Source organism: Panthera uncia, assembly GCF_023721935.1.
Source record: "Panthera uncia isolate 11264 chromosome B2 unlocalized genomic scaffold, Puncia_PCG_1.0 HiC_scaffold_24, whole genome shotgun sequence".
Lineage (NCBI taxonomy): Eukaryota > Metazoa > Chordata > Mammalia > Carnivora > Felidae > Panthera > Panthera uncia.
In genome coordinates, this window is record NW_026057580.1 from 101,008,648 (window position 1) to 101,025,803 (window position 17,156).

Genomic DNA, 17,156 nt, shown 5'->3' on the forward strand with positions numbered 1-17,156 from the left:
TTTATACTCTCCAGTGACAAAAGATTTCAAAGCAAGGAAGATATTGGGTATAAAGAGCAAGAATTGAAGAACGCACAGTTGAACATGAGAGGAACAGACAACTTGTCTTCCAAGAACTCATTCAAATTATGTCTTCAGTTTGAAAGCTGCGATGGAAGTTCAGTAACTTCAAAGCATGCCTGGAAGTTTCTATATACACGCAGTGAAATCATCTGACAAGGTAACTGGGTTGGCAAGTGCTTCTGAGACTCCTGAGAAGTAAAAATGTGATCATCAAAAAATCCTGGATAGTCTGTGACTGCTTCATCCACAGAATGATCCCAGGGTACAGAGTGTCGGCCAGGAGGCCTGACTAGAGGTTCTCCGGATTGGATCTGCTGCTTGTGAACCTGCCATCAAGGAGGTTGACTAAACAGACCTGAAAACAAGTATACTTCCCAGAAGTCACAAAAATTCAAAGATAAAAACATTTGGCCTAAATTTTAACATTAGACCTTAGGTTTGGGACTTCGCCTTCCACAACTGTAAAACTAGTCAGACTGGATGATGAGCTCTTCTTGCTAGGCATTGAGCAATAGGCAGTGTAGGGCTGCCATCCTTGAAAGAAGGGGAAGTATGAAGCGAGCCCCACAACCTCTCCAGGTTTCTGTCGTGGAACACTTTCCTGTTGCGGTGCAGGGTGGGTAGAATTCAGGCGAAGGTGGAGTCCCATCCAGCTAGGGAGGCAGAGGTTAGAGTTCTGGGCTGCTAACATGGCTGCAGTGTGTGAGTTAGTGTGCTAGAGAGGAAGGAACCGCACAGAGGCAGACTCCTAGAAGTCTGTGTGCAGGTTCGCCTCCAGTTCAGCTCAGGCTAACACTGTACCTGAGCTAGACCGTACGTCACAAGGCCTAGCACCAGCCACCTGCTCTAAGGCTGAGAGCTGACGGGGATACCAGCAGTCACCCAGTTCTGGGACTTGTTGACATTAGACCCTGCTGAGCACCTTGGTGATTCTCTTGATATCCCAGCGAGGCCCTCCGTAAGAGTAAGGATCACTTCTTAGCATAAAAGCCATATCCTAGAACTAAGTTCAAACTGAAATAGACCTGCTCTAACAAAGAATAAAGTGAAGCCTGATAAAACCAAAGGATTCTCCAGTAGTTTAACGGCAACGTGTAGAGCAAAGCTCACCACCTGTGAAGATGGATGACACAATACAGACTCCCTTCAACGTATTATCCACTCTGTCCAGCATTCAATCAATGAGAAGTTCCTGGGCATGTGAAATAAAGATTCAAAGTCAGAAGTAGGAAAATGTGACCCATAATAAAGAAGTTGGGGCATCTGGGTGGCTCTGTTAGTTGCACACCTGACTCTTGATTTTGGCTCAGGTGATGATCTCATGTTTCATGCGTTAAGCCCTACAAGACCTCTGCTCTGACAGCATGGAGCCTTTGGATTCTCTCTTGCCCTCTCTGTCTCTGTCCCTCCCCTGCTCTCTCAAAAACGGAAAGAGAGAGAGAGAGAGAGAGAAAGGAAGGAAGCAAGCAAGCAAGCAAAGAAGAAATTAGAAACAGACTTCAAGATGAACTACATGCACAAATTAGCAGCTATGGGTTTTTAAAGCAGCTGCTAAAGTATGTTTTAATATTGAAAAGAAAAAAAAGGCCATAAAGAGTGAACAGAGAGAATATCAGCAGAGAAAATAACAACTTTATAATGAATAAAATGAAGTCTAGTACTGAAAAGTTCGATATCTGATACATAAAATTACCTGGATGAGTTCAGTATCACTGGATAGAGACTGTAGAAGAAAGGGCTATGGAACCTGACGACAAATCCAAACACAGTGTGCAATGCTGAAGATATAAATCCCCTTCCCCCTCCTTTTGCTGTTCCCCTTGCCAAAAGATAGACAAGTTACATTAAAAGGTAGGCGATAATCTGGCTTTAGATTTCTTAGCTATGTAGCTACATGCAAAGCTGTAAGAAAATGGAGCAGCTTGAGTTTTGAGGAGGTAGAGTTGTGAATTGGGATTTTCTCTGATTCATGTTTTTTTTTTTTTAACAAGTTTGTAAAAGATTATGTTTATATGCCTTTCTTTTAAACTTAAAAAAAATAGCTGCTACTTAAAGACATACTTTAGAAGACCTTGGGATGTGGGGACAGTTGTCCTAGAAATGATTATCCTTTATGGGACTCTCTTCTAAGGAAATAATCAAAATATGTGCAAATATTTTTGTACATTTTTTGTTGCCATATGTATTGGAAAATACCTTATTGCCGAGTAAGTGTTCATATAAGTAAATATGCAACCATTAAAATATACTAACAACTGATGTAAGGAAATGCTTTTTTTTAATAGTGAGGAAAAAAGCAAGATACAGATTTGTATACTAAATAAAAATGTATATTAAGTGGCAGGAAATATGGCAAATTTTGTCTCTTGATTATGGGAATTCATGATGGCCTTATTTTCTGTTTGTATATTTTCCAAAATTTCTGTAAAGAACACATAATTCAAACCTTAAAAAATTAGATCCGTGTGTATAGGGGGACAGTTAGAAGAGATTAATCTGATAATGCCTGTGAATCTATTAATTGAGACTTTTTCATCTAAAAATTCTAATTATAAACATGGAAGAAAGAATGCAACCTTTAAAATGTTTTGGGAAGGTGCTCACTTTAGCACCACATGTTACTAAAATTGGAGTGACACAGAGAAGATTAGCACGGCCCCTGCACAGGGATGACACACAAATTCGTGAAGCTTCCATGTTTTAAAAAATAATAATAGAATATTTTGGGGAAAGATAAAAAACATTGTCCCAAGTGAAAGATGACTTACATGAGAGTTTATGCCTTGATATCATGCATATGAAATTCTAGAATAGGCAAAACTGATCAGTGGTGGGGAAAACATGTCAGAGCAATGGTTATTTCTAGGGACAAGGACAGGAATTGATTGGGAAGAATATGCACGGTCTTTCTTAGATCATGATGAATTTCTATATCTTGTTAAGGATTTGAGTTATGTAGGTGTGCACATTGTCAAAACTCAATATATATTTAAGATCTATTCATTTGTATGTAAATTTTACATGAAAAGAAAAATACTGCCAACAAAAAGGTGGGGAACAAATAGTTTTGTGAAAATGTACAAAGTCTACTCCTTGCTGGCTTTATCCTCATATCCTATGGTCTTAGATAAGTATTCCAGAGTTATAAATTCAATGTACTCTAGTTAGCACCTTGTGCTTGCTTCTCTTAATACTTGCTACATTGCACTGGACTTATTTCATACCTCGAATGGACTGTGAACACTTGGAGGGCAGGAAATCCCTGCCTTCTGGCACATAGCTGGTGTGTGCCCAATAAATATTTAATAGGTTAATAAGTAAGTATCCCTCGGCCCTTGTTTCCACCTCTTACCTGTAACAAAAATGTTTCTCTATTCATTACAATTATTAGTTCTGTATCTTTTATTTTTTATAATATTAATTGGTAAGTGGAATTAACAAAATAGCAAAGGTAATCTTTTAACATTTGTTATTTCAAGTTGTTTGTTCAAGGGGCTTGCTTAAAATTGTATCAAAATGTTACAGTAGTGTGGCTTAAATATCTGTCTTTGAAAACTATGAGTTTGTGGTCAGGTTGTGGGTCTCCAGTTGCAAAGTGTTTTAGGAGGAAATATTAGACACTATAATTAAATCATTTTGTGACATTTATAGTGAAGTTACTACAGTAAAAAAAAAAAAAAAAAAAAAGCTGCCTTGTCATTATTGTGTGGTTCTAACCTCAATAAAATGTCAAAGTTAGACCAACGGAAGATTTATTTGAAAGTTGGTTAGTTATATTCAGAGATTTTTTTTACATGATAAATTAATGCTGGACAAAAAAAAAATTGTATTTTATGGGAAAGAGTAACTTAAGTTTTTTAAATATTTGAGAATTTTATATAAAAGGATTTCTAGTAGAAAATCCTGAGGGAGATTGAAAACATACACTTAAGAAATTCAGAAAGAAATTTCATGCTAGTGAAATTTTTTGGCAGAAATATGTATATGGTTATTGAGTGAAAACTTCAACAGATACATTTCTAATTGACAAAATAGTTACTTAATACATTTTAATTTAATGAGGACGAATGATATAGCTTGTAAATTATTCAAGTCACTTATCTTTGTTATGCTTAGCTATATATTGAATTTAGTTTTTGAAACAAACTTAAAAGAGGTTGAACTTCAGTGGTTCATTACTGTCCCATACTTATGTCCTAAAGTGTTTTTTGTTTTGTTTTGTTTTCCATTTTGTTGTTTTAGTTACTCGGAACATTATCACAGAATTAGACTAAAGGAATGCTGGGTAGTTTACAAGTATATTAGTAGCCCATTAGGATAGCATTTTACAGTTTATTTAGAAACCATTGCATTTGTTTATTTTTAATAACTAGCATTTATCAAATCCGTATTGTGTGTCAGGTGTCACGCACAGCGCTTTGCTTACATCATCTTGTATAATCTTCACAGCTATGAAATTGGCATTATTATCTATCCTTTTTTAACAAATGAGGAAGTTTCAGGTTTAGAGAGGCAAAGTAATCGGCCTAAGGTCACACACACTTGGTAGTTGGATGAAGTGGCTTCCATCTCAGGTTTGATCTGATGCCTAATCAAGTCCTAACCACTACATTTTACAAACTAAGTATTGAAGCTTGTCCTGGGAATGTTTACAGTGAACTAACGTATACATATGCATACTGGGTTTGCTCAATTAGTTTTGGTTCCTCTCCTGAAGTTTCTTTTGGTCTAGGGATCTGGTTCCTCAAAGTGTGGTTCATAGACCAGAAGCATTGGCATTTCCTGGGAACTTGCTGGAAGTGTAAGATCTCAGGCCCTAGTCCAAGAGTATAGAATCCGAATCTGATTTAACAAGTTTGCCAGGTGATTGATGTGTACATTCAAGTTTTGGATAAGCACTGGCCTGAAAGAATAACTGGGTCAGAGTAGAGTAGTGGAGTCTAGAGAGCCATCGGCATCATCCGAGTCATATCTTTATACTCTACCAGACTGATTTTTTGAATACTTCAGATTACATGTATATTATACCGATGTTATTTATCAGTCTATGTACATTGTACTTATGATATTTGGTGAAAACCTTTGAATTCTTTTGAAAGTATTAATACTATATTCTAGAAGATGGTTTTGGGAGTATAATATCTTCTAATTTTAGGGAATTGGATATTAAATACAACAGCAACCATTTATATAAAATCAACTAACCATAGGTTTCACTGGCTAGTTTTGTAGTACATTTTATCTTTTAACTGACATTGATTACATCTGGGTGAAAATGGGATAGGACTGATTTTATATTTGACTCATTTTTATTTTTTAAAAGATGATGATTAATGAAGCTTGGAAATGAAAACTTGATTTCCCCCACCCCTTCCCAGTTTGCCTAATGCCTCTTGCCTAATACTGGATTTGTCATTTTTTTAGATGTGGAAGTTATATACTATGACTGGATTTCTCTTTGTTTACATGGCGCCCTTATGGACTAGCAGGGTCTGTGCTTTAAGTATCTCTTAACGGCCCGAAATTTAACCCAATATATGCATTCATGTATTAACAAGTGCTTTTTCAGTATTTTACATGGGAAGCACTATTCTGTTATGCATGCATTGCCACTAACACAATAGATATAAAGAACTCCTAACTTTAAGTCACTTCCTAGATTAAGGCAGTAACTGACTTTGAGGATGGAAAGTGAATTCCAGTAAGTTTAGAATAGGCTTTTTTATTATTCTGATGCTAAATTAGAAATTGACATACGCAGAGTTTATATTTTTGTAAATACCATAATTTTAGATTGAGCATGACTTTTGTCTTTCACTGACATGTAAATAGTGGTGTTAATGTATATCCAGAATAGGTGAACCCAGATAGTTTTATGATGTAGTCAAACACTTAAATTTAATCTTAGATAGAGGTTGTCCTATGTTCTAAAGATTAACTTAAAAAATAATGACCTCAGTGGCTATGAAGATGAGCTGGAAAGGTTTTATTATATCGATTACCCAAACTCAGTCTTCTGCCTCTGTTGTCCTTATCTGCATCTTCCTACTAAGAAATGACTTTGCTTCTCTTAGAAAAGCCTAACCCTTTCCTGTGAGCCTGAGAAATAATTAACAGTTAGAATTTAAAAAGCTTTCTTGAAGTAAGAGCTTCACGCACACAAAGATAGTGTACCAAGTAAGTACAAACTTCTTAAAAAATTGAAAATAAGATTTACTTTCCACCCATAATATTATTAATCATATTTTAATTATCTTAGCATCTAGATGTAGTAATAAAAGTATTCACTTCTATCTGGAAGAGCAGTTGGTATTAATATGAATCATATACTCTTCAGAACTTTAAAAATGCGTTTTATTTTTCAGCAAAGATGTCAAGGAAGTTAAGCTTGCCTACTGACCTAAAGCCTGACTTAGGTAAGTAAAATAAATAAATGAATAAAATCCATAGTAGTTAAACTCCCTTCAAGGGGAAGACCAGGAAATCAGAAGATTTAAAATTACGATAGACTAGATTTTTATCAGAAATCAAGTTTAAAAGGAGTAAGAAGTTTAAGGATTAATAGCCTCTAGAATGTCATCTGTAAATTATAAAAGATTATAATTTCAAGCAAACCAAAATAATATATTTTCTCAGTTCTCATACTTTATTCTAAACAAAATTTAGTGTAACATTGAAATTTGTGCAATTTCAGATTAAGTTCTATTAAAAGTTATTATGTCCCATTTAACTATCTGAAAACTTATTTGAACTTTATAAACTTACAACATTTTCACAGTAAATTAGTTTTCTGTATTACATTGAATTTCTCGTATCAAGAATCATTATTACTTTTGGTGATAATAAATTGGGAAGTATTCCTTTTTCTATAGCACTTTCTTTACAACTAATGCACTAGGTAAACAGAATGAATTCATTCACACATTCCTTTTGCTTTATACCAGCTCAAAAACAGCTCCCTGATATCACAGAATAGGGACAAATGACATTCCAATAAAAATAAAAATAAACTTGCAACATTTCTTTTTAAATAACTCACCTTTTTTTTTTTTAATTTCAGAAATTGCAATTATTTTTAATTTTTTACTTTTTTTTTTTTTACTTTTTTTGTATTTTTACTTTTATTTTTAATAAAAAGTAGACTGGCTGAAGATGATTTCACCCATCTTTGTCATAGAAATAACTAGATTTCCTCCCTTGCATTTGCTCACACCCATTATCTTTTCACTATTTATTCCTTACATTCCTTGACTGTCTTTTTAAGTAATACAAACTTAGATATTGGCCCATTTCACCATTCTAATTTTAGCATTTCCATGTCATAGTCTTATCTCAGTTGTACTGATAGAGAGCATGTGATTATTAGTGAGAAGGCATAATATCTTCCGTTGTCAGAGTACAAGGTTTCATTCCTGAACATAAGGAAAAACAGTTTAGTAGAATCCTGTACTAACACTGATGTTAAGGGAACCAGAATTAATTCTAGAGTGTAGGATAACATGTTTTGAGAAGGGAATAGTTCCCTTCACTATATAAATGACAGATGTAATTTGAAACCAAGTGTATCTGAGAGGCAGAGTTTTCATCAGACTCTCTAAGAGGCCCGTAATTTCATTAACACTAAATACTGTGAGTTAAAATGTTTTTGTCTCTTCTAGTATCTTAAAAATATGAGACGACATATGTAGAAGTACTTTTAAAATTCATAAAAAGAGCATAATTATTTTTAAAAAGAATATTCACACTTATAAATTATGTAAGTAATGTAATCAGCAGGTATACTCCATACTTATTTATAGATCATCTTTATGAAGTTCATGTTTTAGCTTACATGCCCATGTATTTCACTGCCCTAAGCCAATAACTGATTGCTACATACCTTGGAACAGTCTCTGTGCTGCCTAAGTAATTTCCCTTCGTGTCATTGTGCTGCTAAACTATTTTTAGAGATTCTTAGCTGGTAATTGTTTTATATTGGCTGGGGAGTCAATGGGGAACAACAACTCTATTGATAGGCTCAAACTGTCAGATGTTCCCAAAGCAGCTGAAGCTGTTGGGACTATTCCTGCAGCTCTGGAACCTTCTGTGACTAGAATTCACTTTGGCTTATAAGGAAATTGTGCAACATTGCACTTGTTCTATATCTTCACCATCCTGTATTCTATGGCCCAGTCTCAGGAACCATGGGTGATATTGTTAGACCTCTGATGTTACTTTTCAAGTGTCAACCACCAGAGGGGGAAAAAAAATTAGACTTTTATACCTTGATGTGAATTAGTTTTATGTCCTAGAATTTACCCTGACCAAACTCATCTCTTGGCATTATGTTTTGACGGAGGGAATAAAATATTACATAAAGCTCTGTGTGGGAAGGAGAGGGGAATATACATAGGTAGAATGTTCTAAGCATCCAGAGTAACATGAAAGCAATGATTTTGTGACATGCTTATAACACCTACAGTTGGATGGCATTAATGACAAATGTTATCTGAGTTTAGATCTTCCAGAAACACCCCATGTTCAAATATATTTTTTGTATTTAAAGACTGAACTTTAATTCTCAATAATAATCCAAACCCTCCCTTTGTATATTGGTGGTGTGACTAATCCCTTGTTTATATGGAGTTGCCTAAGAAAGTTTTGGACTTGGACATGACTCAAGTCCTGACTCCTACTAATTAGCTTTGTCATCCTGGGAAAGTTATTTAACTAAGTGTCTGTTTTATTATTTGTTATATGGTGGTCATAAAACTTTTCAGTTGTTAAGTGGATTCAATAGAATGATAAATGTAAAGTGTTAATGAGAGTATGTATCATATGGTAGGCCTTGCTTAGCGATAGCTATTTTCATTTCTGCTCTTAATAAAATTTCTATTCCGTTTGTTTAGCTTGCCCAATTTCTAAGATTCAAGCCACAAAGATCGACAACGTGTGATTTAACAATAGTATAAATTATAATTCATGAACTGCTAAAAATTCTAACTGGTTTTCAAACAGTTCTGGGCATATAGAATTTTGTAAGTTCAGGGATGCCTGGGGGGCTCAGTAGGTTAAGCATCCAACTCTTGATTTCGGCTCAGGTCAAGATCTTGCACTTCGTGAATTGGAGCCCAGTATTGACTCTGAACTGACCATGTGTGGCCTGCTTGGGATTCTCTCTCTCTCTCTCTCTCTCTCTCTCTCTCTCTCTCTCCCTCCCCCCTCTGTCTGCCCCTCCCCCACTCTTTCTTGTGCCCGTGCACTCTTCTCTCTCTCAAAATAAATAACCTTGAAAAAAAGGATTTTGTAAGTTAAATATTGATTCTGATTCAGTTCATTTTCAGAGTTTCTTTGGTGATCTAATTTTTATAGAGAAGTCATAATACAAATGCAGTTGTAGCTTATGAATTTTATATAGTTAAATTATTCCATTAAATTAAAACACTGTTTATTTGTCCTGTAATTAACATTTGAAGTATAGATATGTTGTGAATCACCTATTGTAATTTTAAAGTAGATAACAGTAAGAAATTTTACACAGATTAATTTATAATGAAATTTATATTATCAAATTTTCTTATCAAATGTATATTTATATTAGATTTTCTTGTATTATCAAATTTTTATGGATTTCTGTCTTTATACTAGGTCACAACTGAAAATATATGTCCAATCACCTTGCATGTGTATGTTTCGTTAAATATTTTATTTATTGATTGATTTTTATTTAAATTTTAGTTAACACACAGTGCAATATTGATTTCAGGAGTAGAATTCAGATTCATCACTTAAATTCAACACCCAGTGCTCATCACAAGTGCCCTCTTTAATATCTATCAGCCATCTACTAAATTTAAATTTTCTACTATTTGGGGCACCTGGCTGGCTCAGTTGGTAGAGCATGTGACTCTTGATCTCGGAGTTATAAGTCTGGGCCCCACATTGGATGTAGCAGTCACTTAAAATTTAAATAAAATAATTAAATTTCTATTATTTTACTAAAATAACTTTGAAAACTTCAGAGTTAACATTTGGAATCAATTTATATATTTAACATTACCACACTCATCCAGTAATTAGCTTTTGCTTATGGAAAGTTGTCATATTTACAGGAAGTAGTTCTTTTTTACTGTGTCAAACAGGGTATAAAAGAGACATGTTTAGGAACTATAGTTAGAGATTGCCCATCCTGTTGCCATAACTAGTAGCTTTATTATTTTCAGAGGCCAGTGATAATCAAAATTCTGTTGTATATAATTATCATTTGGGGAAATATTGTCAATGTATGAATCTAAATTTGATTACAAACGCTTTTAGAGGAGGTACAGTTAGGATTCATTTATACATTTTTTATTTAATAAAATACATTTTAAAAGACTTGAATGTGTTTTTATTTTTCATGACATATGAAGTCATTTCTTTCATGATAGCACTGAAACTATGTGATTGGAGGAAATAGTTATTAGATATGAACAGTAGAAAGTACTAGAAGTTTTAATATCCCAAAGTTGTTGCACCAGCACATACCATTTTAGATACTTTCACCTACAGATCTGTCTTCAGCAAGTATTTGTTGGATATTAGTATATGCCAGACACTGTGCTAAACCTTATAGGGCATCAAAATGACACAGCACCTGTACTCAAGAAACTCAGAGTCACTTGAGAGTGAGGCCTAAGACAAGCCCAAAAGAACTACAGAACAAATGTACTCTTAGTGCCATGGGAGAGAAGAAGCTATCGAGATTCAAAAAAGAGAAAAACCATATACAATTTTCGGGGTCAAGATAAACTTCATGAAGATGACAGTACCTGAGATAGCAAATAAGCACGATCTTGATAGGTAGAGAAAAGAGTGAGACGCAGGAACCAGTCAGAAAGAAATCACAAGCAAAAGTCTAAAGTAGGTGCGTGCAAGATAGGTCTGGAGAACAACGAATGACTCATTTTGTTCTCTCAAGGTTCTGAAAGCAGGGTAGCATTGGAAGATAGGGCCACCAAGGAGAGTTGGAAATATTTTGTGGAGAGTCTTAAAAACCTGAGTAAAATATTAAGCATGCTCAAATAAAGAGCCACTGAAGAGTTTTTAAATAGAAGTGATAGAATTATGACTGTACCTTGTAAAACTCAATTGAGTTATATTAGAGCAGTGACAGAGTGAGGGTGGGGAGACTACTTGGGAATTGTGTGGTAGTCTATGAATGGTAATGAAAGCCTGAATGAAGGGTGATGGAAGTTGATTGGTAATGGAAAGAAGGGAACAACACTGGGGTAAAATAACTTAGGACTTGGCATCCCACCAGATGTATGTAGGTAAAGTGAAAGGGAGTAACCAAAATGAAATGCATCTTAAGTGTTGCTCCCTAGAACAGGATTTATAATTTCGATTATAAATAATTGAAAGTAACCATGCTTTTCTAGTTCTGCCAAACCATGACACTGTATCACCAAAGGAAGAAACAGCATCAAGAGAAAAGATGGTACTGGTAAGGGCCAAGATTCAAAAAACAACCAGGATACCAACAAAGCACAGCACCAAAACCTGTACAGATCACACATCCACAAATTCACTGGACTGCACCCAGCTCGCTTCTAAGAAGTGTGAATTTATCTGTTTGTATTTTATATTTCAGCAAAGGAAAATAATTATTAGCATAGAAGTGAATTGTTTTTCTTTTTAATTAAAAGAGACTAATTAAATAATTAATTAAATATTAATTAAATTAATTAAAACATGCGATAGGTTTTGTCTTTTTGCAGATTAACTCTTTGGCCAAATTTATACCAAATAAGAAAATAGGATACTTTATAACTTGGACAATCTCACAACATTTTAAATCATTTCAGATATAAAAGATAATTCCTTCAGCCGATCACGGAGTTCTAGCGTAACCAGCATTGATAAAGAATCCCGAGAAGCCATCTCTGCTCTTCATTTCTGTGAAACTTTTACTCGAAAGGCAGATTCATCTCCTTCCCCATGTTTATGGGTTGGTACTACTCTGGGAACAGTGCTTGTCATTGCACTGAACCTTCCACCCGGAGGAGAGCAAAGACTTCTTCAGCCAGTCATTGTGTCTCCAAGTGGTATGTATGCTTTCATGCTGTACTTACGTTAAAGATCGGACTTTTGGTAGAAGCCCTTGTTCTTCGTTTTGGGATCGATCTAAGAATTCTAAGTGGAGAAATTTAGTCTTGTGTTTTTAGCGACAGAATACATGGAATAAAGTTCCAGAAAATCATGTATTTATACAGCCATTCTGGTCTTGCTGCTTTTTTTTTTTTTCCCCTTAAGTCTAGAATCATGTCTATAATGATTACTATGTAAGAAAGTGGAAAAAAAAAAAACAAAAAAAAACAAAAAACCTGTTCTTCTAGTGCATTGTAGGATACCTTAAAATACTGTGTTCTGTAAGCAAAAGGATGGTACTGTAGTTAGGAGAAAAAGCAAAAAGCATTTTCTAAAACATCATACAGTTGGCTATTTTTAATCTCTAAATGTGAACTCTTAAAATAGGTTATTTTTCTCCTTTGAACTATTAGGAAAAGCTGACTTAATAGCAAATTTTAAGAAGAAAATATTTATGATCTTCATATGTTGAAAATGAGATTGAATTTCATCAAATGTATATGGAATCTGAAAGACCTGGAAATAACTGAGAAACCTGGTTTTCATTACTAATTTATGCTGATTTAGATAGAAAAAAACATGATTGAGCTCATTAGTGTATCCCTTGTTTATACAGTGGACTTTAACATTACTTGAAATTTAAAATATAATTTTGATTTTAATGATAATTTGTAAAATACCAAAGAAATAGTTTGATTTACTCATTCAACTCAATAAATATTTGAGTATATTCTATATGCTTCACTGTTAGAAAAGCTTCCATAATGATAATCTTCTTACTAATCTTGTTTCTTATTAGTAAACAACAAATATCTGTATAGGAAGAAAACCTGGAAAGAGAAATCACTTAAAGAATTTTAAGTACTCTAGTAGTCATATTAAAAACGTTTAAAAAAAATGAAATTAATTTTCGTAACACTTTATTTAGCCTAATGTATCCACAATGCTATCATTTCAACATGAAATCAGTATTTTTAAGTTGTCAAGGTATTTTACTTTTAACTTTTTTTGTACTAAGTCTTCAGAACCGGCACGTGTGTGTTTGATTCTCAGAGTGTGCCACCGTGTGGACAGGCCGCATTTCAAGGACTTTGTAGCCACGGTGTCTGCCATATTAATGCAGCTCTAGGTGTCACCTACCTGCTCTCACACTCGTTGGTAGTACGCTTGCCAGATAGGAGAGAAGACATAGCTCCAGACATATGGTGTGTCTGTCCGGGGCATGTAGTTCTGATACCATTTTCCAGATTCAGCTACATGCTTGAAGATTGAATCCCTTCGGGAAGCCGGTGTACAATTCCAGTCTAATGTCCATTCTGTGTGTTTTTGAGTGTCTCCTGTGTGTCAGAGTTGGAGTAAATACATTTGCTGTGGCGATTCAAGTGGTTGTTACTTACGTGTTTTAGGTACTATATTGAGGTTGAAAGGAGCGATCCTGAGAATGGCATTCCTGGATACCACAGGCTGCTTAGTACCGCCTGCATATGAATCCTGGAGAGAACACAATGTTCCTGAAGAAAAAGATGAAAAGGAGAAATCAAAGAAACGACGGCCTGTCTCCGTATCCCCCTCCTCTTCTCAGGAAATTTGTGAAAACCAGTATGCAGTGATATGTTCTGAAAAGCAAGCAAAAGTCATCTCACTGCCATCTCAGAACTGCGCTTACAAGCAAAACATTACAGAGACCTCGTTTGTGCTTCGTGGAGACATCGTAGCATTGAATAACAGTATCTGCCTTGCCTGTTTCTGCGCCAACGGACATATTATGACTTTTAGGTGAGTTACACATTTTCCTAAAACACAAATAGAGCATATACACCCTCAAAACACAACATTACAGAGTTATATTCCATTGAAATGAAACGCTTTTGTTTACGGTCTTATACACTGAGAATTTATTGTTATTCACTTAATTGTGAACAACTTTATGAGGAATACAAATCAATTTTATCTCCCTCTCAAGTATACTAAATCATCAGGTTTGCAGGATCCTGCCATTTTTGTCTTCTATAATACTCTGTTCAAGTCGAAAACCTACTCTGTTATTTTTTTGAATTCCAGTTAGTGAACGTACAGTGTTCTGTTAGTTTCAGGTGTGCACCCTGGTAGTTCAACACTTCCATATGTTACCTGATACTCTTCATGACTAGTGTACTTCTTCATCACCGTCACCTATTTCACCCATCCCTTGACCCCACTCCCATCTGGTAACCATCACTTTGTTCTCTGTAATTAAGAGTCTGTTTCTTGATTTGTCTCTCTCATTCTTATTTTTTCCTATTGCTTGTTTTGTTTCTTAAATTCCACACGAGACTGAAATCATACGGTATTTGTCTTTCTCTGACTTATTTCACTTAGCATTGTACTCTCTAGTTCTGTCCATGTCCTTGCAAATGACAAGTCTTGATTCTTTTTTATGGCTGAATAATATTTGTGTGTGTGTGTGTGTGTGTGTGTGTGTGTGTGTAGAATATATGGAAGAAGATGTGGATCTTCTTTATTCCATTCATCAGTCAATAGACACTTGGGCCGCCTCCATATCTTGCTGCTGTAAATAATGCTACTGTAAACATAGGGGTGCACGTATCCCTTTGAATTGGTGTTCTCCTATTCTTTGGGTAAATACCCAGTTGTGCAGTTGCTGGATCATAAGGTAGTCCTAGTTTAACCTTTTGAGGACCCTCCATACTGTTTTCCAAAACCTACCTTGTTTCTTATTAATGACTTTTCAATATTTTTCTCAAGTTTGCCTAGTTTAAGACCTCTACTGGATGTGTATTACTTGCCCCTCACCAACATGCGGATAGCCAGAACATTCTGCTTCACCAACAATGGACAAGCATTATATCTTGTTTCACCTACAGAGATCCAGAGACTGACTTACAGTCAAGAGACCTGTGAAAATCTTCAGGTAAATAACAAAAATATTGCTATAATCTCTTCAGAGGTGAAATACTCTCTAAGGTCCCTTATTTTTGTTCATCTCTTACACTCTCAGGAGTATACAAATGAACCTGCATAGGAAAATTCAAAGCCTGACTTTCAGACCATATGCTTTGAGACTTGTTATAAAGTATCTTCATCAGACTCTTGTTACAAGAGGGACTTCTCTCATTGATCCGTATTTTTTCTCTCCAGTGATGGCAAAGAAATATGAAATGTTATATACATTTTGTACACACTCTCCACGTATAATAAATATCTATTATACACACAGGAAAATCTTTTTGAAGGAAGTAGGTTAATGTGAAAATAATTATGTCTGTTTTATGGCTAATCGTGTCATCCCTTCTTATATACTCTATTCACGAGGATATATACATGTAAAAGAAAAAATAAGGTTTTATAGTTTTTCTCTGAATATTTTGGTTGATCTGACATTGTTTAAATACAAAACGGTTTCTTGTTTTAATATTCAAGTGCCTTATGTGCTTGCATATACAGTTGACCCTTGAACAAGGTATGTTTGAACCACACAGGTCCACTTAAATACACAGATTTTTTCAATAAATTCAGTATAGTAGTGCAAATGTATTTTCTTTGCCTCATGGTTTTAACATTTTCTTTCCTCTAGCTTACTTCAGTGTAAGGATACAGTATGTAATATAATACGTAAAATATGTGCTAACCCACTGTTGATGTTGTCAGTAAAGCTTCTGGTCCACAGTACACTATTAGCAAAGTTTTGGGGGATTCAGAAGTTATACGTGGATTTTTTATTATACGTGGCAGTTGGCAGTTGATCCTTCACACTGTTCAGGGGTCAACTGTATATTAGAAATGACCAGTCTAGAGGCGCCTGGGGGGCTTAGTTGGTTAAGTGTCCAACTTGTGATTTCAGCTCAGGTCATGACGTCGTTGTTCATGAGACCAAGCCCCACATCTGGCTCTGCCCTGACAGCACAGAGCCTTTTTTGGGATTCTCTCTCTCCCTCTCTGTCTACCCCTCCCCTATTTGTGCACGCTCATGGGTGCACTCTCTCAAAATAAACATTTTTAAAAATGATCCATCTAGTTTCACATTTTAAAATAAAAATGCTATTGAAATACTGAGCTAAAATATTATTTGATATTTAGAGGAAACCCTTATATAAGGGAACTTTTCTTTTTAAGGGAACTTTATAATGTAAGATTTTACAATTAATTAGCCCTGTTTTATTTATTTGTAAGTTTAAATTTGTGGCTTTTTTCGAATATGAGCTTTAGAGTCAAGACTGAATTTAAGTCCCATTCTTGATAATAATTACACAATTATATGACCTTGGACAGGTTACTTACTACCTCTAAGCCTCATCATCTTTAAAAATAGGATTACAGGGGTGCCTGGATGGCTCAGTTGGTGAAGCGTGCGACTTCGGCTCAGGTCATGATCTCGCGGTTTGTGAGTTCAAGCCCCGTGTCGGGCTCTGTGCCGACAGCTCAGAGCCTGAAGCCTGCTTCGGATTCTGTGTCTCCCTCTCTCTCTGCCCCTCCCCTTGGAGCTCATGCTCTGTCTCTCTCTGTCTCAAAAATAAATAAAACATCAAAAAAAAATTTTAATAGGATTACAAAGAATATGGGGTGAATTAAAGAAGACAGTGCACATAAAGGGCTTAGCATCGTGCTTGATAAAGAGTTGGTGCTGTCAGATGTTAGTATTTTTCAGTAAGCTAGACAGTCCTGGAAATGTCCTTCTAATGATATTATAAACCTTGAGAGTGAAATAGAATTACATACATGACATTTTAGATATAAATTTCCATTTACATTTGGGTGGAGTTGTTTTTACAAAGATTCCTCGGTTTCTGAACTAAACTTTTGCTTTTTCTGGGAAAGGTAAAATTTTTCTTTAGTTTTCTTTCACTAGTAAAATTGTTACAGTATTAAGTACAATATTAATTCAATGGACAATTGAATATATTCCTAATTCATTTTCGTCTGAAGTGTGGCCTTAATTCAACTATTCAAGATTTTAAACTTCATCACTTTTTGGGAATCAGATCTAT

General features: G+C 35.1%; 1 protein-coding gene and 1 non-coding gene across 6 annotated transcripts in view; both read left to right on the top strand.

Annotated features, from left to right (window-relative positions):
- STXBP5 (syntaxin binding protein 5) overlaps positions 1-17,156 on the top strand; it is a 171,217-nt gene that overhangs the window by 123,931 nt on the left and 30,130 nt on the right. For all 5 annotated transcript variants that reach the window (XM_049654494.1, XM_049654496.1, XM_049654497.1 and 2 more), the window contains 4 exons: positions 6,429-6,479; positions 11,889-12,128; positions 13,578-13,947; positions 14,917-15,082. In XM_049654494.1, the coding sequence (XP_049510451.1) occupies positions 6,429-6,479; positions 11,889-12,128; positions 13,578-13,947; positions 14,917-15,082 (827 nt within the window). The remainder of the gene's footprint in view (positions 1-6,428; positions 6,480-11,888; positions 12,129-13,577; positions 13,948-14,916; positions 15,083-17,156) is intronic.
- LOC125939176 (U6 spliceosomal RNA) lies at positions 2,660-2,767 on the top strand. The gene has a single exon (XR_007462940.1). It is a non-coding gene; the product is annotated as a U6 spliceosomal RNA (small nuclear RNA).